The 21,987-nt window shown below is 38.4% G+C and overlaps 1 protein-coding gene across 1 annotated transcript in view; it reads left to right on the forward strand.

The window, feature by feature from the left end:
* PLXNB2 (plexin B2) overlaps window positions 1–21,987 on the forward strand; it is an 81,439-nt gene that overhangs the window by 54,125 nt on the left and 5,327 nt on the right. Inside the window, exons 21-33 of the mRNA XM_066318587.1 lie at window positions 22–122; window positions 2,329–2,558; window positions 3,583–3,764; window positions 4,514–4,580; window positions 4,695–4,841; window positions 8,139–8,295; window positions 9,330–9,430; window positions 10,491–10,575; window positions 16,493–16,647; window positions 18,251–18,411; window positions 19,002–19,149; window positions 19,686–19,750; window positions 20,439–20,514. Of these exons, the coding sequence (XP_066174684.1) occupies window positions 22–122; window positions 2,329–2,558; window positions 3,583–3,764; window positions 4,514–4,580; window positions 4,695–4,841; window positions 8,139–8,295; window positions 9,330–9,430; window positions 10,491–10,575; window positions 16,493–16,647; window positions 18,251–18,411; window positions 19,002–19,149; window positions 19,686–19,750; window positions 20,439–20,514 (1,675 nt within the window). The remainder of the gene's footprint in view (window positions 1–21; window positions 123–2,328; window positions 2,559–3,582; window positions 3,765–4,513; window positions 4,581–4,694; window positions 4,842–8,138; window positions 8,296–9,329; window positions 9,431–10,490; window positions 10,576–16,492; window positions 16,648–18,250; window positions 18,412–19,001; window positions 19,150–19,685; window positions 19,751–20,438; window positions 20,515–21,987) is intronic.

Genomic DNA, 21,987 nt, shown 5'->3' on the forward strand with positions numbered 1-21,987 from the left:
TCTTATTTCTGTTCCATAAAGGCGCAAGAGCCAACAAGCAGAACGAGAGTACGAAAAAATAAAATCACAACTTGAAGGCCTGGAGGAGAGTGTCAGAGACCGGTGCAAGAAGGAATTCACAGGTATTACAGATATTTGCTCTGCTGTGGGTCCTCTTCAGCAATCAAGACATGCTGGAGGAATGGTGCTAGCTCACTAAAACTGTCTTCTGGGAATAAATAATCAATATATCTTAGTAGTCTTCATTACTGACATTGACATAGAAGAGATATTTTGCTATTATGTATGAGAGAAGTAAATAAAATAAAATAGGTAGCTGAGGCTATTAAAAGAAATTTATTCTTTTAGTCTAAGGAAAGAACAGAGTTAGAAACTAGGAGTAGAAACTGATTGAGATTGGGGTTACTTATATCCATTAATGTGATTGGCCATTTAACACAAAGATAAGAAAGTTTTATAGTGACTAACAGTGCACTTAATATTTAGCACAATGACTGTGTGTGCAATGTATGCACATTAAAAACTCTTTTTCAGGGCTGAGCTGCAAAATTTATTTGTAGCCACCAGCATAGAAAGCATTTGGTAAGCTCACAGGAAAAAAATAGCATTTTACCCTGTTCACTCTGGGAAAATCTTAAGCTTGATTAGAGGAGCTAGCTAGTTGTTCTGTGTAAATGTAGAAGCATCATCCCAGGGAAGGCAGCAGGATGTGTGAAGGCTCAGCATTTTTACATGTTGAACATTGCAATGCTTAAATTAGGCCTCTGAGTGCAAACATTGCAAATATTGGCCTAAATGATTACCATGAAATGTCACCTCATTATCTGAATTATACTTGCTGTTGGATCGTGTTGAAATAATCTCTATTAAAAAAATACCCACATGCTTTATTGCTAAAGAGAAAAAGCTATTTCATATTGACAGTGACTAAAAAGCAAGATTGAATAAAACAGCAATTTCAGGTTAGAGTTTGACATTAATTTAAGAAGCTCAGGGTATCTCAGAGATTTCAGCCATGCTGGAAGCTTCCTTCAGTCTTGTTTTCTCTGGCATTTCTGGGACAGGATGTTCTTTACTTGTACCAGATTGCTTTCTCTGGAAAACCAACTCCTTCCAGGTTCTGGACACAAACTAGAAGCAAATGTTTGAATCAATCCCAAATGGGCTTCATTTCAAACTGCATTTTGAACTGTGAGAGGATCCATCAAGGTTCTCTCTCCACCTCTCCCAGGGCACTTCATACTCATTTGTGAAAGAAGGTAGATTTTTTCTCTTGCTGGGGCAAGAGTCCAGTTACATATTTCTACCTGTTGGGTTGATTCTTTCGTCTCTGTTCCACGAAGTACAAACACTGGGGGAGTGGAATGCATGTCCAAGGAGTAATAATCCAGCTCCTAAAGTAAATCCACCTAGACTTACAGTTAAATGAAACACTGAAGTCAAAATACATTCTGGTTCCATACAGTGAAGCTGTAATTCCAACAGCACAACATGCAAACTCACTAAAATACACAGGAACAAAGATAGCCAAGGAAAAGGACAGCAGGAAGGAAGTATTAATACCACACAGAGGGAAACCAGAAGATTCTTCATCCCTCAGCTTTGATGAATGCTATAAAATAAAGGGGCAAATGAATGAATAAGAGCAATAAAACTCCTGAGACGATAGGTCACTATATTAATTAACATGGTCCTCCAGTCAATCAGCAATATTGGGTAATTGGAAAGCCTTCAGCTAGAGTAGCTGCTCCAAAGGATGATTCTCTAATTTTTGTCCCTTTTAAAAACTTCAGGCTTTTGAGTCCCACAGAAATATTTCCATCCATTTCAGTGAGCAATTTAACCTTCTTCGTTTCTGCCATCCCCTTCTTTCTTATTAAATTAGCTTGCTTTACACTTGAAACCTCTCTTTCCTGGATTGCTGTGTTTTTAAAATAACTTTCTGTACTGACTAGACTCAGAGGGTATAGAATATGGATTGGGAAAAAAAGAAAAATAAAACCAAACTGAAAAATATTGCATTATCTTTTTCTAGCTCTGTACTGTAATCCTACATTCATCTATATGAACTCACACAGATGCTGTAAAGGCCCTTTTACAGACAGGCAACAAGGAAACCATCAGTGCTAAAGGCAGTTATCCTCATGGCACCATAGGATTAGCTGTGGTTATAGTTAATAGGATGATTGTTAAAAATAGCAAGAGAAAATGTAAGTTTTCACTGCTGAGTTGCTTTTTCACTATTACAAGTCACTGAAAGAGCTTGTATTGCCTAAAAAACCTGCAGAATTGTTAAACTGAAGCACTAAACTGCGTTGCATGTTGCAGATCTAATGATAGAGATGGAGGATCAGACAAATGACATCAATGAAGCTGGAATTCCAGTGCTAGACTACAAAACATACACGGACAGAGTCTTCTTCTTGCCCTCCAAAGATGGAGAGAAGGACGTGATGATTACAGGGAAGTTGGACATTCCTGAGGCCAGGCGCCAGACCGTGGAGCAGGCTTTGTACCAGTTCTCCAACCTCCTCAACAGCAAATCCTTTCTCATTAATGTGAGTACTGAAGTAGATTCACCTTGGCTCTTAGCTGGGCATATCTGTGTATATGTGCTCAGGTGTGCAAGCACAACTGAAGCAAATTTGATAAAAATAAGTGATTTTCATATGGTTCCAATTTCACAGTAACCACTGCAGATATGTGGCATCACAGCCAGAGATTCCTGTTGGATCTCATATTTCTGTGCCAGGTCATGTACTGTGCCAGTCAACATGGCAGTGGCTGTAAAAAGCAGGTATTTCCCAATCTGGCATAAAAACTGGCGTTACAGGTTTGCTTTAGCCTTTTAAGAAATGTGATCAGAGAGTGCTGATTCCACCCTGGCTCCTCATGGGAGTCTCCTGCAGACAGCCATCTACCAGGAGCTCTGCCCCAGTGAAGGTAGAGCCTCCTCAAGTGGCCTATTCATCAAGACTGATGAGTGCTCATAGCTGCTCTGAAGAGACCTATAATTGCTCACTCTCAAAAACTGAAGCTCATTGTCAGACACCTAAATATAGATTTAGGCTTCTAGCTTTTTTTTTTTTTTTTTTTTTTTTTTTTTTTTTTTTTTTTTTTTTTTTTTTTAAAATGAGAATCCAGTGCTGAGCTAGTTAATGGTAGAATTAGAGTTTATGGCAGTTTATGGCAGATGAGAGCACATTTCCAGGTGTACTTACATTAGTGTCTTTGTAATTTGATGTGAAAGGACTGGGAATTTGGGGGAGAGGGGAGTTGATTTTCTCTTTTAAAATCCTCACAGAACACTATTTTACATTTAATTAAAACTTCCTTTTTACATAAAATTTTAGTTAAGTATATGAGCATTCCTCAGTTCAGTCCAGTACACTCTGTATCTAAAACCAAAATTTAGGCAACATTTTCTTTCAAGAAGTTCTTTTAAACTTCTGAAAACTTTTGATTCAGCGCTTAGGAGATTTAATATTAAAATAATATTGCTTGTCTTCTGAGTGCAGACAAGTGCCAAGGTTCTTCAGGAACCTGCCATTGACTTGATTTTACATTTGTTTTCTTTTTCAGTTTATTCACACGCTGGAAATCCAAAGGGAGTTCTCTGCTCGAGCTAAAGTGTATTTTGCATCTCTGCTGACTGTTGCTTTACATGGAAAACTGGAATACTACACTGACATCATGAGGACGCTGTTCTTAGAACTGATGGAGCAGTATGTTGTGGCCAAAAACCCAAAGCTGATGCTAAGAAGGTTTGGATGATTGTCATATTTTTCTGTGTGTCTCTGGCTTTCTGTAAATATGTTTCTTTTGCGTTGTGACCGGGGTGAAACGCCAGTAAAAGTCAGAAATAGCTTGGCCCAGGCATATTAGCAAGACAAGGCCACCAGGAGCACTGTGAAGGCACTGGTGGGATGCTGGACAGTAGTGCTTCTTCAGATACTGCAGGGTAGAAACACCTACCTGAGAGCAGAATACCACACTGAACATTTCATTTGCTCCTTAATCTAGCTTCATTCCAAAAGATCTAGCATTTATACCACACATCACCTCCACAATGAGCACACACAATCAGCTGCACTGTGCATTCAGTGAGGGCTTGCTCTAGTGTTTTAACCCAGCTGTGATTCCCAATACATTTCAATAGATCTTGCTCTGTGTATGTTGTAGCTTTGTAATCTGTAGGTTGTTTCCCAGTTACTGCACAACTGGGTTAATTTTTTAGCTCTCCCAGCGTAGAACCAATTTAAGATTTTGAATAAAGGATGTGTGCTTTCCAGCTGCAAACTCGGGAATCATGAGCAATACAAAGCACTTATCCTAAAGCAAGTATATGCTTTCAAGACTCTATAGGGAAATCATTGCATTAGGAGACTGAATGCAGTTAAGCATGTAAAAATACTATATTTCAAGCAAGGAGTGGTTTTTTTTTTTAAAAAAACCTTGTCATTAAGTGCCCTTACTATATTCAGGTTTTTGGTTTTTGTTTTTTTTTTTCCAGATCTGAAACAGTTGTTGAGAGAATGTTGTCTAACTGGATGTCTATTTGTTTATATCAGTACCTCAAGGTAAGAGTTAAAGTCTGTTGCCTGTGGGGGTTTTTTTAATCAGCAATACTTAAAAACACTGCACTGAGCATGTCTTTTGATTTTGCTTTATTTCATTTCCTTTCCTTTCCATAGGACAATGCCGGGGAGCCTCTTTATAAATTGTTCAAGGCTATCAAACACCAGGTAGAAAAAGGCCCAGTGGATGCTGTACTGAAGAAAGCAAAGTATACACTGAATGACACAGGCTTACTGGGAGATGATGTAGAATACACACAGTTGGTAAGCAAAGCATGATTAATAGATCATAAAATAATTTTTTTTTTATTTTACAATCAGTTCCTATAGTGTTACATCTGTACACAGTTTTCTAGACTACTGTGTGCTGCATAGAAATTCTGGTCACAGAATATCTGGGCAGGATAGTTTGACCAAAACAAGTCTCCCAGGAGGAACCGAATTATAAAGTATCTTCTAATATAAAATTCAAATCCTGCCAGTGCAGAATCCATTTCAATAAATTCCTTTCGTAATTTCCAGTAGGTCCAAAAAGTGGTCAGAATCAGTGGTTTGGCTCCTCCCCTTTTCCCATCTAAATTCATTGGCAATTGATTTTGGTAGAATTCTTGCACTGCCATTATGCCTGAACTTCAACTTTTCTCCCTTGCAATTGCTGCTAATCAGCATATTGAACATCATTTTAGAAATCATATCATTAATATACCAGATTGTGCTCCTGTGAGATGGGTCCACACTCTCCAGAACACTTTATGAACCTCTGTCTACATTTTTTTTTTCTCTGTGAGTCCAGATCTCCTGAACATGGGCAGCCCAGTTGGCATTGAAAGTTTTTTATTTCCTCTTAGGGAAATAATTCCCTACAGTGCCTCTACAGCCAGTTCTGGAGACCTGTGATATATGGACATTCCTGGCAAGGGAATTCCCCCTCTGAACTCAGACCCCTCTGTATCTGATCAGCAGTGGCATGGTTCAGTTCTTTTCTGGAATTATGAAGTCTGCTTTAACTTAATTCTGTTCACTGTCAGAAATTTCCACCACTTTTCAAACATACTCCAGAACACAGATTCACTGTTCTATTGGAAAAACTCAAGCAGCCCACTCTTCAGCTCTTCAGGGAGTGTAAAATCCAGTTTTACTCTTTCTGACAGTCTTGTTGGCTTTCTTCAGGGTACATACAGGATAGTGAATATCAAAGATGCACAGACTGTCCTTCAGAGACCAATCCATGATTTTTTTCCTTTCTAATTTCTTTTTTATTGACATGTTAGGAGTCATTTGTAATTGTCTTCAACTGAGAAAGATGCAATGACATATATGCAGCATGGAAAAGAAATTTAATAAAAAGCTTTATTAAGTCCCAGGTTGGGGTGGGGAGGGAATCACCATTTTATGTATTCTGAAAGGATGTTAATGAGAGAAGATTACTGCAGGATTTGCACTCATGGAGTCACCAGACTGTGAGTGCCTGGATGAAGAATGTGTTGGGCAAGAAGAAATTTTAAGTTCAAGTGATATTTTTGGGATTAGTTGAGTTACTGTCTTTATAAGTGCCCCCCACAGAAAACACAGATTGGCAATGCTGGCTATAATTTCTGTTGTGTATGGAAAACAGAAAATAATTTCTTTTGTGTAAGTATGCACTGCACATCGTGAAAATCTTAATGGCAATAATTCTTTATTCGGTCTGGTTTTTTTCATTAAAAAATAAAAACCCTGCAGTTAAGCTAAATGAATCAGTGTGAAGACAGAAAATTCGTGTATGTAATCAGATGGGGGCACAATATGCATATTAGCTAGATAATAAACATTGTAACATTGCACAGTAGCAGTATTTGGTCCAGACTTACAGATTTCCCATCAAACAAATATTATTTTATGTATGTGCATGCGTGGAAGTTAATGAGATGTATGTGGATGTGCATATATGTATGATAAAAGGAGATGTATGTGGATGTGATATATGAATGATAAAAGATTATGGAGGGAGTACTATTGCCATTAGTTTTTGGGATCTTTGACAAGATGATGATGTTGTGGTAACTCTGAACAGTTAGGGAGCATTTGTGCACCAATGTAGGTTAAAACATGAATTAATTCCTTCACTCCTGCCTGAAAGTGAGACAAGGTGGGTAAGTACAGCAGAGAGCAGTCGTCTGCTCTCTAATTGTTCTTATTTAAAAGATGAATCTGTTTTGCATCACTGGTTACACTGACATGCTGCATACTGAACCAGGAGCAAAAATCATGTCTAATTACCATAAAGCTAATAGGAAAAGGAAGGTGAAATCTCATCATTAGCTTGAATGTTCTGTCAAGGGACAGTGCAATCATGTTTAATTTGAGTGCCGTATGGCATAGCTTTTCTTCACTGTTTCAAAATATCAGCCATGCAAGTTTATTTCTGAGGTCTGATGTGATAAATTCAGGCATTATGGTTGGCAGGACCATATGCATGTGAGAGCTGCAGTGCTTCACATGTGCCCAGCCTCCTAAGTTACCTGACTGGCAAAAGATCCACAAGAGCTCTGAGCTGTAGTACTGATTCAGCTAGTCAATGAAAGAGACTTTTCATAGGATGTATTTGGGGTTTTTGATTTATTTTTTCTATCTGGAGAGGTATTCTGGCCATGGTTTTCTTATTTTCTTTTGTCTGTATTGACACTGACACTTCCATGGCAAAGCTACTTTCAAAAAAAATCACTCTAGATTTAGCAAATTACAGGCTTTCAAGAAATTCTCTTTAACATTAAAAAAAACACGTCAATACTATCAGAAAACAGTAACATTTTAGAAGTAGCATAAGCTACTTAGGTGTATTCCCTGGAGCTATTAGAGTTATTATGACAACAGTAGGCTGTAAATGAGGTTTTCAAACACGTAAGATGATAGAAATTACTTTTATATGTACATACATATGTGTATGTGTTTGTGTATTAAATGAACAGCTGGTAACAGGAGGTAAAGTTTGGAGAGCTGAACAACTCACTGCTCAGCAGTTGAGACATGTTAAATTACCATATGTACAGAAGTAGTCTGCTCATCTTTAAAACCACAGCCATGAAGAAAGCAAATATTAAGGCAAAAAGTACATAATGTTCTAGGAGTTCAACAGTTCAAATTATTATTGGGAACTCATGAAATTTGGGCACTGCAATACTTGGCCTTTTTATGTTTAGGATTATCAGGTTCAATGGGAAACATGTAATGAGTCAGTGGTCCAACTGCTTTGTTCTTGTGTGTTTCTTTAATAAACTCCCAAGACTTAATAATATTAGCATATTAGACATGACTAAACCTGTTGTGTATCTTTTCTGTCTTGTCATAGTGGGGGAAATTAACTAGAATTTATGATAACTGGTTGGCTGCATAACAGCAAAAAAATCTTCAAATAATCTTTCAAAGACTCCATACTCCCATTGCAAATATGTGTTGCTGTGCAATAATCCTTGAATGGTGAATTTCAGACACTGTTTGCATTTAAATCACCCAGAAAAACAGATTCAGAGGTAATTCAGCACTGATTTGCCCTAATCACCCTGTACATTCTTTTCTTCACAGACAGTTAATGTATATGTACAAGAAGGAGGAAATGATTCCATACCTGTGAAAGTGCTGAACTGTGATACCATATCACAAGTAAAGGAGAAGATAATAGACCAAGTCTATCGAAATCTGCCGTGTTCTCAGTGGCCAAAAGCTGACAGTGTAGTTCTTGGTACGTAGTTACTTGTGATGTTATATTGAACAGGTGAGACCTGTTGTGTGACTTGGTGTTTTTGGGAAAAAAATGTCTGTAAAAGGATTTTATTGCTTGGTTATGGTTTGGTTTGGGTCGGGTTTGGTTTTTTTTTTAAAGCCGAATTCATGTTCAGCTGAATGCAAAAACAGAGCATTTTGCAGCAATCTGAATATGCCTTAAAAATTAATGTTTTCTTACTGAGTTAGTTTTTCTTGAACCTTAAAGTTTTGTTATACTGTCATCAGCATTGCAAGAGCCATTAATGACTGTTGGCACAAATGAATTCATGTCTGACAGAGTCAGTATCTCAGGTACTAATTAATGTGATAATGACAGCATGGATAATTAACTGATGGAGAAGTAATGATGCAATTTCAGAAACTGGTACTGATTTTTAGTTGCCTTTATGATGGTTATTCAAAAGAATTATAACTTAGAGGAGCTGCACTTTTAGGAAATGATGTACCACTTAGTCTCTGAAAATCATTTCCCTTGAAGGCTTTCAAAATAGCTGTTCTCTTCTTGACAAAAAAAAAAAAAAAAAAAAAATAGTGGTCCTTAAAAGGCCTAACAAACTCAGAATAAAAACTCCAAGTAATATTTTTTTCAATATTTTCATTACTCCATTCACCTGATAATAGAAGATGGAATGCTCGCATTTCAGAAAATCCTAGTAAATCCCCTAAAAATGTCTTTTCTGTTCCATGAAATCCTACTCTTCTTTGGATCAATAGCAGATCTTATGATATATATTTATTGAATTCTATGAGAAGGAATTTAAATTTTTATGGAAGATAACCAGAAGTCATATGCATGGTTAGGAATAGTTCATGCAAACTTCTGTAACAAGGACCAAACTATTAAACAATAAAAAACACACACTGGACCGTGGGGTACATTACTTCTTTTGATGTTCCACAATGTGTCAGTGGGTCTGTAAGATGTTCTTGGACTGGTTATTTTTTCATATGGTTAAAAAGTGTTTTTTTCTCTCTTTAATTACCTGTTAGAATGGCGTCCAGGTTCTACTGCACAGATCCTCTCAGACTTGGATTTAACATCCCAGAGAGATGGCAGATGGAAACGTATCAACACACTGATGCATTATAATGTAAGGAGTATCCAAAACGTTGTTTTAACAGACCTGTTATCTGTTTTCTTGTAATAAATAAAATTTTTATTTCTTTATAGCAGAATTTCAGGGCACACATACAGGTTGCCCAGAAAAGTTGTGGATACCTCATCCCTGGCCAGAGTGTTCAAGGCCAGGCTGGAAGGGGCTCTGAGAAATCTGGTCTAGTGGAAGGTGCCCCTGCCCATGGCAGGGGAGTTGGAAATCTTGAAGGTCCCTTTCAGCCCAAACCATTCTGTGATTCTACAGTAAAGAATCAAAAGAAAAACACGGGTCTGGGTCTAGTCAGTAAAAGGTCTGGACTCTGAAAGGCTGTGTCTAGACCTTCTGCCTAATAAGCATTTCATATAAATACACAAAACCTAAATTCCAGCACCTTGGTTTCTTCAACACTGAAGTATCCAAATCTAAATTCCATTTTGAACATTGAACTTTCTGCTAGGTCTCATATTCATCTTTCCTTTTCCCCAAAACTTCCTACCCCTGAGAATTGTCTTGGTCCATGCTGTGCTGCTAAATAGGTTTTGAGTTGGTCTGGTTTGTTCAAAAGCCCAATCAGGAGAGCAGATGTTGACATTGTTGTACTGTCTGTTTTAGGTTTCATACTGTGCACTCTACCATGCACTTGCAATCCACTTTTCTTTCTTTTTTATGCTATTTATTGCTTTTTAACAACAGTTAATCCTGACTGGAAAAGAGAAAAGATGGTTAGTTTTCCATAAGAAAGCACACAGGTCTGATTCTTTGTGACAAACCCCATTTTTGTCCAAAGGGCACCCACAGCAGGTTGAGAGACCACTTAAGCCTTGAAGATGCTCCCAATATTTAAGTAATCTCAGAGGAGGTGTTGATGGGATCTCTCAGAGTGGGAGGGTGTCTGTTCTGAATTGCAGAGACAGTTGCCCAGAAAGCCTTGGAAAGTTAGCATTTGTCATAGATTCTCTGCAACCAATTACAAAACCCCAGTTTCCAGTTTAAGGAGGAGGTTCAGTAGTGCATGGTTCCTTTGAAGAATAACTCTGTGTGTGTATTTTCAAAGGTCCGAGATGGTGCCACGCTCATCTTATCAAAAATGGGAATCTCCCAGCAGCCAGAGGATAATCAGCAAGATGTCCCAGGGGAAAGTAAGTATCTTGTGGCTTCCCAAAATGATTTGAAGTCAAAACCCACAGAGTGATGCTGCTGTTTGGATTTTGATTATCAAGCACTTCCATGGAGCTAGATAATCCCCACCATATATTGTTGATTTGTTGTGTGTTACCCACTGTACACTTGCAATGGTTTTCTTTGCCCTCATTATAAAAGTCTTAAACCCTAGGACTTTAACCATAATTGCTGTGAGTCCATACCCCAACTTAATAGAAAGCACTCTTATTAAACATTTCCTTCCATATTTTTTTAATCACACTACATCTATAGTCAAAGTGTACATTTCATGGTCCCGAAGCTTTATCTCTTTTTCTCCTTTCTTCAGCTTTTACTCATGTTCCTCTTCGAATTTCTTTCACTTCTTATTAGACTGAGAATTAGATGTTCTAGATGAACCACAGTGGAGGCTAGCTTCCCTCTCTGTCATAATGATCAGATAATGAATCTGATGTAATTTTTTGTAGCATTTCTTACAACTGTGTTGCCTTGCAAACTCATCTTCAGATTTTGTGTCTCCCTTCCTTTTTAGGGATGTTTCAGCAGCTACGCTAACTCGTTTTTTCCCCAGGGCTTTTTAGTTGGCTTTGATCATTCCATGCAGTTTGTCTCTTTAGATGCACTGTTTTTCACAATTCCTTTGCTCTTTTTGAGGTTTTCAATCCTCTGTAAGTGAGCATCAGGAATTTCCTTGTAATGTTTCTTCTCTTTCACATCACTAATGCATCTGCTGCGTAATTCTTGTATTGCTGTCTGCTACAGTATGCTGGACTCTGCAGCACAGAAGACAACCTGTTAGCTTGCAACCCATCTTAAAAGCTTTTACTTTTATATGTTAGTGTTCTGTCTAGACCAATTTTCTACATTTCAAAATATCTTGAGGCACAATATCCATTACAGCCTCGAATGCACTCAGATTTTTATGGCAATATTTACTTGTGAATATATGTTCCTTGTCACATGTATTTCTTTTACTGACTTCAGATGTTCAGTTTCTCTGGGGTTACTTTATCCTTATATTCAGTTATTTTATGTGAGGTAGAAGTTAGATTTATGGAACAGTAATTGTTGAGATCATTCTTCCTCCCATGAACTCATTTGATATGCTTTTCTGTCTAGCACTGATTGCAAAGGCCATTACTTCACCTAATAGTTTCATTCCTTTAAACAGATTTACTGATCTTCGATTTAATACCTTTTGAGGGCTGGGCAGTTTAACAGGTTGGAAATAATATGCCAGAAATGTACATTTTTCAAAAAGATGGGTCTCAGCTGATAGCTCTGACATATATGGCTATTTAGCAGAAAGGTTCAGACTTCCCTTTGAGTGTTGGACAGGAAATTAAGACGGGCGGAATTACTTACTGTTTATTTTTACTGTGTCCTCCTGGATTCTTTCTTTTGAGAAAGAAGAGTCTTCTAATGGTCATGTCTACACTGCTGCTGCTATCCTCACCCTTTTACTCCAAGTGCCTGGCATCAAGCAGTGACTGTTCTGTCACAGCAGGTGCCAACCCAGTGTTAAGTTAAAAAGCCATCCAGTTTAATACAGAAGGCAGTGGAGTGCAGCCAGGTGAGGTGCTGATTCCTAGTCCCTGTTCAGTTTGGTTGCACTGGTGCCTGGGGCTATAGTCACCTCACCTCTAAAGCAGTGGAGTGGAGTGTGAATGCAGCCTGGTGATGCCCTTACCTTGCTTTGCTCTCATGATATGGGATAGTGGTCAGCCTTCTGTTCTGGACTGCCAGTCTTCATCCTCCTCACCTCTCTTCCCTTGTGGCAGGCAGTAGAGGACCAGATCACATGTTTGGTTTTCTGCCTTTTCTCCTTCTCTGCAGTTATATCATTCAATGTGATTCAGTATGATGGAGCTCTTTGAACAAGCACAATCTTGTACTCCAAGGTGAATTCCTTATTTATCTGTGTGGCAAACTAAATTGTAAAGGAAAAGCAGACTTCAGGGGATGGGGCTGTCACACAAGAGCTCTTGTACGTGAGAGAAAAGTCTGCAGACAGTTCAGATCTCAAAGTATCAAGTGCAAACAGCTTCCACCATGTTTCTTCTCCACACCTGTCTTGCACCATGGTAGTGTACAAATTTGAGATGCCAGTGTTTCATGCCAAGCTGCCCTTCTTTCTTCAGCACTGTGAGGTCCTCAGAGCTATGTGGTGCCAACTTCTTCTGTTGGAAAGCTCTAAAATGTTATAAAGCTGCTACAAAGTGAGAGCCTGCTGTGACCATGATTTGTGAGACGCTGTGTAGAAAAGGGAGAGGAGAGGATCAGAGGCTTCCCCTCCCACACACACATTTATATGGCACAGGGATTTACAGGGTCTGAATAAACAGCAATCCTATCCTGACTATGAATGAGGCTTGTGACAAAGTGGATTTCCTTTTATTCAGTCTCATTAACTTGCACCTTTTGCATTGAGAAGTGTCAGCTGAAGCCATTGACTGTCAGCCAAAGTAGGAGGCTTTGCACCGACCGAAAATGTAAAACCATGTTCAGAGATGTTGCTCTAAAACCTGGCATTGCTTCTGTGCTGCTTTCATTGAGAGCTTCTAACAGGGAGACACTGGAAACTGGAGATTGTGACAAATTAAATGCAGCATCTTTTGCTTCTGGAGACAATAAATGCAGTTACTAATTTGTATCAAGGAGGAGAATGGTTCCAGTGATTTCATACTAGTATTTCTGTACTGAACCATAAACCAAAACAAAATATTGTGTTCTTTGGATTATTGTCTCCTGATATATAGTTTTGGGGTTTTTGGTGGGGTTTTTTTTTGCTTGTATTCTTTTTTTGTTTTGTTTTATTTTGGGATGGGTTTGGGTTGTTGTTTTTTTTTTTGTCGAGAGGAGTCCTTTTTAATTCTGAATAAAAATAGACACAAGGTTGCAGATCAGAAATACTAATTAGCAGATCTATTAGGGCAGCCTTTTCTTCATCTCCATGGAGCAGTATTCATGGTAGGGGAGACTGGAAGGAAAATAATTTGCTGCAGGTCACACAGGGGGAAAGGGGCTGCATTGCCTGATGATTACATCATGGCTCCTACCACTATAATTAGTAAGTACAGTCTATTTTTGCCATTTACACTCCCCCCAACACCCCAATAATTATTTTATATTGGCCTAAGGGCCAAGACAAAGAGCTCAGGGAGAAGCATTTGATCCCCTGGACACAATCTTCCTCCTGCTTACAGCTTCATGCTTAGTATGACTAAGGAGATAAAAATGAAGTATTTCCCCCTATCTTTTACTTTCGCCATTTCCTACTTCTGCATTGAGGAAAAAACTATCTCATAGAATTGTTATTTTCTCTTAGCAACCATCTTGCTAACATGTTTTGTTGGTCCATGTTCTGAACTTTTCTATCTTTCTTCCTGCTATTTATAGCAATGAAGTGAGATCTTCGGGTTGCAGAAGTTCATCTGGTTGAGCTGTAGTCTCTCAGTCCTCACTTTCCTAGGAAATAAATAACTACTATTCCACTAGTAGCCAATTCTGCTGTTGCTAAACAAACACAGAACAAACTCATGTAAGAGCCAGTAATCTCAGTGGAAACCCCTTTAGCTGTTTCCTCTTCTGTCCAAAGCTAAACTGGACCAAATTCCATCAGGAGGGCAAAGAGAGCATAAATTCCTTTGATTCAAAGGAGGAAGCAATGTACCAAACAACTGACATAAGGCTGGAATATAGTTTCTGGTCTAACTGTGTGATTTGATCTGTTAATTTCCAAAAGTAAATAAAAAGGGATTGCAAAAGAAATTCCATGCTTCATGCCCAGCAGTGGTTCTTACTGCACTGGCAGATGATTGCCATCAATGGCATCTATTGTGAAATCACACTGCTTCAAAATAAAGTGATAGCTTTTGTTTTTTTCTGGCTCCATTCACATGAACTTCCGAGTTGAATTAAGGACTCTCGAAGGACAATGTGATTTAATGTGGGATTTATATTTCTTCCCTACCTTGTTAAAAAGAAGTACATGTCCCAGGAGGCTGCATAACTAATGCTTTTCATGAGAATATATGAAGTAGATTCAAGCAAAAGTGTTGGCTTAGCCAGATTACTCTTAAATGTTATTTTCCCCTGTGAAGTAAATCTTGATTGTACATGCAAGCTGGGAAATTCAATATAGCTGTTGTGGAACTTAGTTAATAAACTATTATGGTCAAAGTTAATGCAATTAAAACCTACTATTTTTTGCTGTAACTGGGATTCTGTCACGTTAGAGGTGTAAATTAAGGCACAAAACTTAGCAGAATGCAAAATAATTTGTACAGTGGGGCTGAATCACAATTTTTATGGGAAAAAGAACTTCTATATTTTTAAGATGTCAATGATTTTAAATGTAGTGATTCAATAACTTCCACTGGAAAAGTGCCATTGATTTTAGGGACTATGCCAAGTAGATGCAAAAGTTCAGGATTTAAAGGAAGAACAAACAAAACCAGGAAATTTGAAAGTGACACAGAATAATTTCAAGGAATATTAATGGCAAGTTAGAACACTTGTATAATCTCTTTTAAACTGTCTGTAACAGAAGATCCTTAGGCATGGAGTTTGAGCAATAATGTTGATGCTGAAATGCAAAACTGCTTTTATCCACTGTGTGAGCATTGGTCCAAGCCCTGGGACCAGATAGGACAAGCCCCAGGTGGGACAGTGAGGCTCTGTAACCAGATGAGCTGTCATTATCACCCAAGTGCTTCCTCCTCTTTCTGCTTTATTGTAACAGACTTGATGTGAGTCTCCCCCTTTGCTTTAAACTATGAATACTGACAAACAATTCTTTTTAAAAAATCTTATTATAATGGGTATGAATGTGCTTCCGTCATTACTTCTGGCTGCTGGAGTTCATGTCATCACAGTGAAGTATTTGTCCTCCACTCAGCTAAAAAGTCAGGTAGTGCTTACCAAATGTTGATAAAAGGAAGGTTTGAACTGAGACACCGTACTTTGACCTCAGCAACTGAGAATGTGAATTGGGATGGTGTTACCTAGAAAAAAGGTTGTACCAGGAGTAGGCTGCCATTGGTATTTCTGTGGTGGTTATGGGATCAGACCTAGGTAGGATTCTATAACTTGACCATGTCTTTGAGAATTCACAAAGAGGTAAAGAACTTTACTATGTGAACCTCCAAACATGCACATACTGTGTTTACATGACACAATGGTATTCTCCAATTTACTCCTCTACTACACCAAGCCATGCACTGCTTACTCACTTCCTCCTCCCCCTCCCCTACAGTGGGATGGAGAGGACAATGGGAGACACAAAAAGTAGAAATCATGGGATGAGAAAACAACAATTTACTGGGAACAGCAATGAGATGAGAAAACTATTGACAGTGGATACAAGAAAAGAAATGTTATTGCTCACCATGGAAATCCCCAACAACAGCCAATACCTGACTGCTCCCTCTGCTCTCTCCAGCTTGAAACTGGCACTACCCCAGTGCTCCCTCCACACTTACTCCACTGGAAGGAACTCCTTCTCCCAGAGGAGCCTCCCTTCTCCCCACCTGTGACAATGACATGAGCTGATATAGAACAACCTCCGTGTCCCAGCCATGACCCCTCCTGGCTACTGCAAAAATTATCCCAGTCCTGGCTTAAGCCAGAACAGTGACCAAACAGGAGTTTTCCTGTTGTGTGATTCTTTCCTCTCCTTTTGGTCTTGACAAATACAAGCTTTTTCAGCTCTGTGCCACTGAACATTTAATACTTGAGTGGTATATGTTGGACAGGAACAGAGTAATCTAGATCCCCTTGGCAAGAGGACAGGTATGTTGAGGATAGGGATCATGTATATATGTATATGATTACTTTTGTGTTGCTGTTTTGGGGCTGGGTGTTTTTTATAATTATTGCAATTGTTGTTTCTAGGGCATGCACTCCTGGAAGATGAAAATAAAGTCTGGCATCTCGTCCGGCCAGTGGATGAAATGGATGAAGGTAAATCGAAGCGGGGCAGTGTGAAAGAAAAAGAGAGGACCAAAGCTATTACAGAAATCTACCTGACCAGACTTCTTTCTGTGAAGGTAGGTCTCAGATTTGCTATAGTTACACCTTACTTCTACAGATTTTGAGATACAACTGAGGAAATAGATGCAAATATTAGTCGTGCGTTCAGCTGCGATTTGGAATGTGTCATGTACATACAAGTGCTCAAGGCTTCAAGTGATTAATATGCCCTGAGGAACATCACTGGGAAAGAGATAAAGTACAGCTCTTGATCAAAGCTGAGAACCATGATTATGTGATGGTTAAATAAGGATTTTCCTTGCAAGACAAAGATGGATGTTCTGCTCTGTGCCACCTTTTTAGATTTGGGGTTTCTTTTGAACTGAATGCTTTATAAACTCCTACAGAGCCTTATATTTCCTTGTTCTTGTATGTGACCAGTGTTGCAGTGAACCCCCCCCCCCCAAAAAAAAAGTTTTCAAGTGATAGTAATCCTTTTAGAGTATTTTTAATGCCTCTACTGCAAAATTGATAATGAGCAAAGTATTTTTTAAAACATTTATCCTTGGAGAAAGAATTTAGAATAATATATTTAATGATCACAAAGCCAGGCTCCTTTTGTGAAAATGAAGTCTGTCTGGCTCCAGCTAAGGCCACTTCTCAAAGTGTGGAAGTGGATATGAAGGAAAGTCTTTGGATAGATGACATAGACTCAGGATGAAGAGCCAAAAAGATACTTGCATCCCTTTTTTCTGTTAATTAAGCCACCGCTTTATATTCCCAATAGCCATTTTATAGATTATTACTAGTCTGGAGCTTTACTGATTCATAAAATGTTGGTGAGATGTTACAGCTGAGATCACAGCTACCCCTTCAACCCTGGGACTTGTGTGCTCTGGCTGACAGTAGAATATCTTGGAGCTCCTTGCCATCTGGGTCCCTTCCCTGTTTGGAGGCTGTCAGCCGGAGTCATGGTTGGAAAGAGGACACAGCCCTTCAAAGATGTTGTAGGAAAATCAGTTAATTGAGGATGAACTCCATGTGACTCAACAGGGTCCTCTCTAAAACAAAGGGAACACTCTCTCAGGTTGTCATTATTAAGACCTAGGCAGATCCCAGAATCCAAGAACAGAGGCCTTCTGGACACTTCACTCCTTGGGCTCCATGTATCTCCTGAAGCTGAATCAGACTGGGTGTCTGATAAGACCCATGTGCTTGCCCTTAAACAAAAAGGGCAAATTCTCACTTCTTCCTCTCTGCCTAAAAACTGCAGTGCTCTGATGTCAGAGAAACTGGACGTGGGAAGCTGCAAAACCATTAAAAAGTGGCTAAAAATTATTTTATGTGCACAATGACCCTGAAGAGTAAATGTAGCAAGCAATTTCTGCTTCTTCTGTCATGCAGAAGGCACACCTTTCTGTGCAAACCATAGAACCTCTGGTGAAGTCACAACCTTTGAGTCTAGAACATAAAACTGTGCTCTAGAAAGTCTTTACTGTGTTGGCAGTTTACAAACTCTAAAAAATTGTTTGCTTTTTGTCACCCTTATCCCTTTAGGGATATCCACCCTTTAGGATAAAGGCCATCAGTGATGGTAACTGGATTATGTCCAGACGAATGAAAGATGCTGAGTTCAGCTTGTAACATGAATATAACTGATTTTTTAAAATTTGCTTTTAGGGGACACTTCAGCAGTTTGTAGATGACTTCTTTCATAGTGTGCTGAACTCCAACCATGTGGTGCCACCAGCTGTGAAGTACTTCTTTGACTTTCTTGATGAGCAAGCAGAAAAACATGACATCAAGGATGAAGATACCATTCACATCTGGAAAACAAACAGGTACAATATGAACAGAGGCATATTTTTCTTGCAGAGATATGAGTGTAATTCTCAGGTATATACTAGCACTCTTACCACAAATCAAGGGAAATTTCATTTGTAATCCTCAGAATCATTTTAATTGAGATAATATGTTTGTGTGATGAAAAAGATTCCCTGTAAGTCTAGAACAGGCAAAAAAATGACACCAGTTTACCTACGGGAATGTCACTGACAGATTTGCCATGCTTTATTTTTTATCTTTCCTCACAAAAAAAGAAAGCAAGAGGCAAATGGGACTAAGTTTACCTGTCAAATCACAAAATCTAATACATACTACTTGATGGTTTCTCTGACCACACATACATCCTTCCTTGCTCTTTTGGGGCACTCCAGATCCTTCTCATATGAGTTTTTCTGAGAGATGTAAAGAGTTGGTTTTTAGGCATGGAACCCAGACAAGCTTGTATAAATGTTGAAATATAAAATTAACATCACTGTTGTCAGGAGATCAAAATGTAAAGCCTATAGTTAATTTCACGTGATTTTCTTGTTGTAGAATATTTATTGTGTAAAAAGGCTTATTTATTTTTTTTTTCATTGTTTTGCAGCCTGCCTCTTAGATTCTGGGTAAACATACTGAAAAATCCCCATTTCATCTTCGATGTTCACGTTCATGAAGTAGTGGATGCTTCCTTGTCAGTCATTGCACAGACTTTCATGGATGCTTGCACAAGAACAGAGCACAAATTAAGCAGAGTAAGTGATTTGCATTCTACATCCTGACTGTGCTCATGCCTGACGAGACAAAGGGCATCCTCACAGACAATACCCATTCTCTGAGGAGATACAGCCTTGATCATTTCTTTTCAGTTTTATAATGAAGTTAACACTTCACCACTTAACAGGTTGGTGAACTGTCAGTACTTCTGTGTAGTCTGCCAATTAATACTATTAAAGAAGGAGAAAACAGCTACTGCTTTTGTAAAAAGCATGGTTTTTTGTAAAAAGCTTTTTTTTAATAAAAAGCATAAAAAGAACTGATTATTTCAGGCCCACCAATAATTTATTATCACCTTGCATTGATAAATTTGTAAAACTCAGCAGTAATGCCATGTGTAAACATCATCTTCTTATGAAATAATCCCACCAATGTTAATAAGTATCCAAATGTTAATATCTGTAAAGCTCAAGTGTATGTGAATATAAAGGATTGATCTTATATTCTTGACTTGCTTTTGCTTCCTAGAAATGTTCATAAATAAACACGTTTTTCTGTTTTCTAAATTTTTCAGGATTCTCCAAGTAATAAATTACTTTATGCGAAAGAAATCTCTAACTATAAGAAAATGGTGGAAGAGTAAGTATCAATTCTTTTCATGGTTATTCAGTTGTTAGGATTTTAAACCTGTGTAAGAGGGAAAAGGAATAATGTTATAGAAGTCAGCTGTCAAATATTAAAAATTTTACACCCAAATATTTAAAGATCCCCTTGGTGGTGGCACTGGCAGAGCTGAAATGGAGCTCTGTTATGATCCAGTGCATTCTTGTCTGTACAGACAGATGAATACATTTATTCAGGAGAAAATATGATGCTGTTTGCTGCAGTCATAGTTGCTACCCACACAATCTATCTAACAAATGCTGCACTTCCATAACTCAGCAGAGATGAAATCCTGACAACATTTTCAGAAACATTTTTTTTTCTATTCTGTCTCTGACTTTATTCATTTACTAATTGGAAATTCTGTTAACATCATGGAAGATCTGCCACAGAACAAAACTCTTGTCAGTTTTAAGACCTAAAACAATTACTATCTGCAATTATGGATTTTTTTCCTGTGCTACATTCCTGTACAATCAGGTATGATTTGCCTCTACTGCAAAAATACTAATGTTGGAAGGCAGGATTACTGAAGGAATCATTGGCTGGTTGTGGTGAAGTATCTCCTGTGTTAGTAAGGAAGCATGTTTGAAATAATGGCAGAATTACCAGAAAGAGACAGTTTCTTTTACCTAACTGAAAATCTTTTTTTAATCTCTTGCAGTTACTACAAAGGTATTCGTCAGATGGTGCCAGTGAGTGACCAAGACATGAATACCCATCTAGCAGAGATTTCTAGGGTAAGAATGTAATCCATTTTCTTGTTGTGAAATTGGAGCCAAGTGTAGCACTGGGTTTTTTGTTGTCTTCCGTTTCTATCTCAACAAATGGGTTTTTTTGCATGTGCAAATATCAGATGAGTTATACTCCTGAAATACTGAAATACTCCTGTTCATTGTAGTCGTGCCTGTTTGACCTTTGAAATTGATTATTGAATGGAATCAAGAATTCTTATTGTCACTAATCTATCTGAGTTATGCAAAAAATAGAGCACAGTGTTTGATTTTTCACATCCAATGCGAAAAAATTATAGCACTCTTGAACTGTGCTTTCTCTCCACAGCATGTGGAGGACTTTTAGCATTGATCATACTGATAACTGAATCCACAGTGCTACCACAGCAAAAATTAGATTCCAGAAATTAAAGGAGAGGCATGATCATTAAGTATGGCATTTTTTTAGATCTGTCTACACAGGGGCAATACTTCTGCTTTATGCTGCATGTGAGAGGTTCATCATGTGCTTGCTCAGTGGCAGTTTTTACATTGTACATTATTTGGGTTACCTCAAGTGGAGAAAAACAGATTGGGGTGGTTGTTATCTGGGACTTTGGTTGGAGATGGGTGAAACAAAGTCACTTCCAAACCTGCTTGTCTTGAAAGAGCCTGTCTGCTCTGCAGCTCAGCTCAGCTCAGCTCAGCTCGAGCAGGCTCTTGCCTTCGAAGCACTTTATTTAACTTGGAGAACCAGGAGAGCCCCTCACCAGTCCTAAAGATGTTGTTTAGCCTGAGTAAGAAGGCAGTGTACTTACCAGCTGGTTTACTCATTTGCTTAATTTAGTTGAAGAGTTCTAGCGTAAGGAGGATGTTTGGGGAATTTTCTGCGGTTTGTTTATTTCAGTGCCCTTAGGACCTAACATTTTGCAGATCAACATCCTCCTGAGAGCATTTCTATTTTCAGTCATTCACTACAAAACTCATCTGCGGTGACATTTCATTTTACAGGTCACTTTATTTATCACATGAATTGAGATGTATATAAAATTAGAACACTTGGTGATTAAAAGTAAATTCAGTGTAATGTTTTAACATCAGCAGGGTATGTTCTTCCTTTCTCTTTTCATTATAAATTATGATAAAAATTATTATGGAAGGAGTGATTGAACACTGCAAATTTTGACCAGCTCTAGAAGTGACTTTTATAGAGCAAGGGAAGATGGATGTTTCTCTGCTGCTTTATCCCTCGGGTAATCATTTATGCCAGTAGCAATATTTCGCAATTCTTCATTTTCTTAACTAACTCAAAAGACTAAAGGCATAGCTGGAGACTTGAATCCTACACATTTGAATGAAGAACATCTGTTCAGACAGGTAGAGCACATTCACTAAATAAGTCATATGTGTGGGGGCAGGGGGAAGAGGAGGTAATGGAAGGGTTATTTCCTGCTTCATTTGAAGTCCTTTCTCTCTCTCTCTTCTCACCACACCCCCCCA

The sequence above is a fragment of the Sylvia atricapilla genome, chromosome 5 (assembly GCF_009819655.1).
Source record: "Sylvia atricapilla isolate bSylAtr1 chromosome 5, bSylAtr1.pri, whole genome shotgun sequence".
Taxonomy (NCBI): Eukaryota; Metazoa; Chordata; class Aves; order Passeriformes; family Sylviidae; genus Sylvia; species Sylvia atricapilla.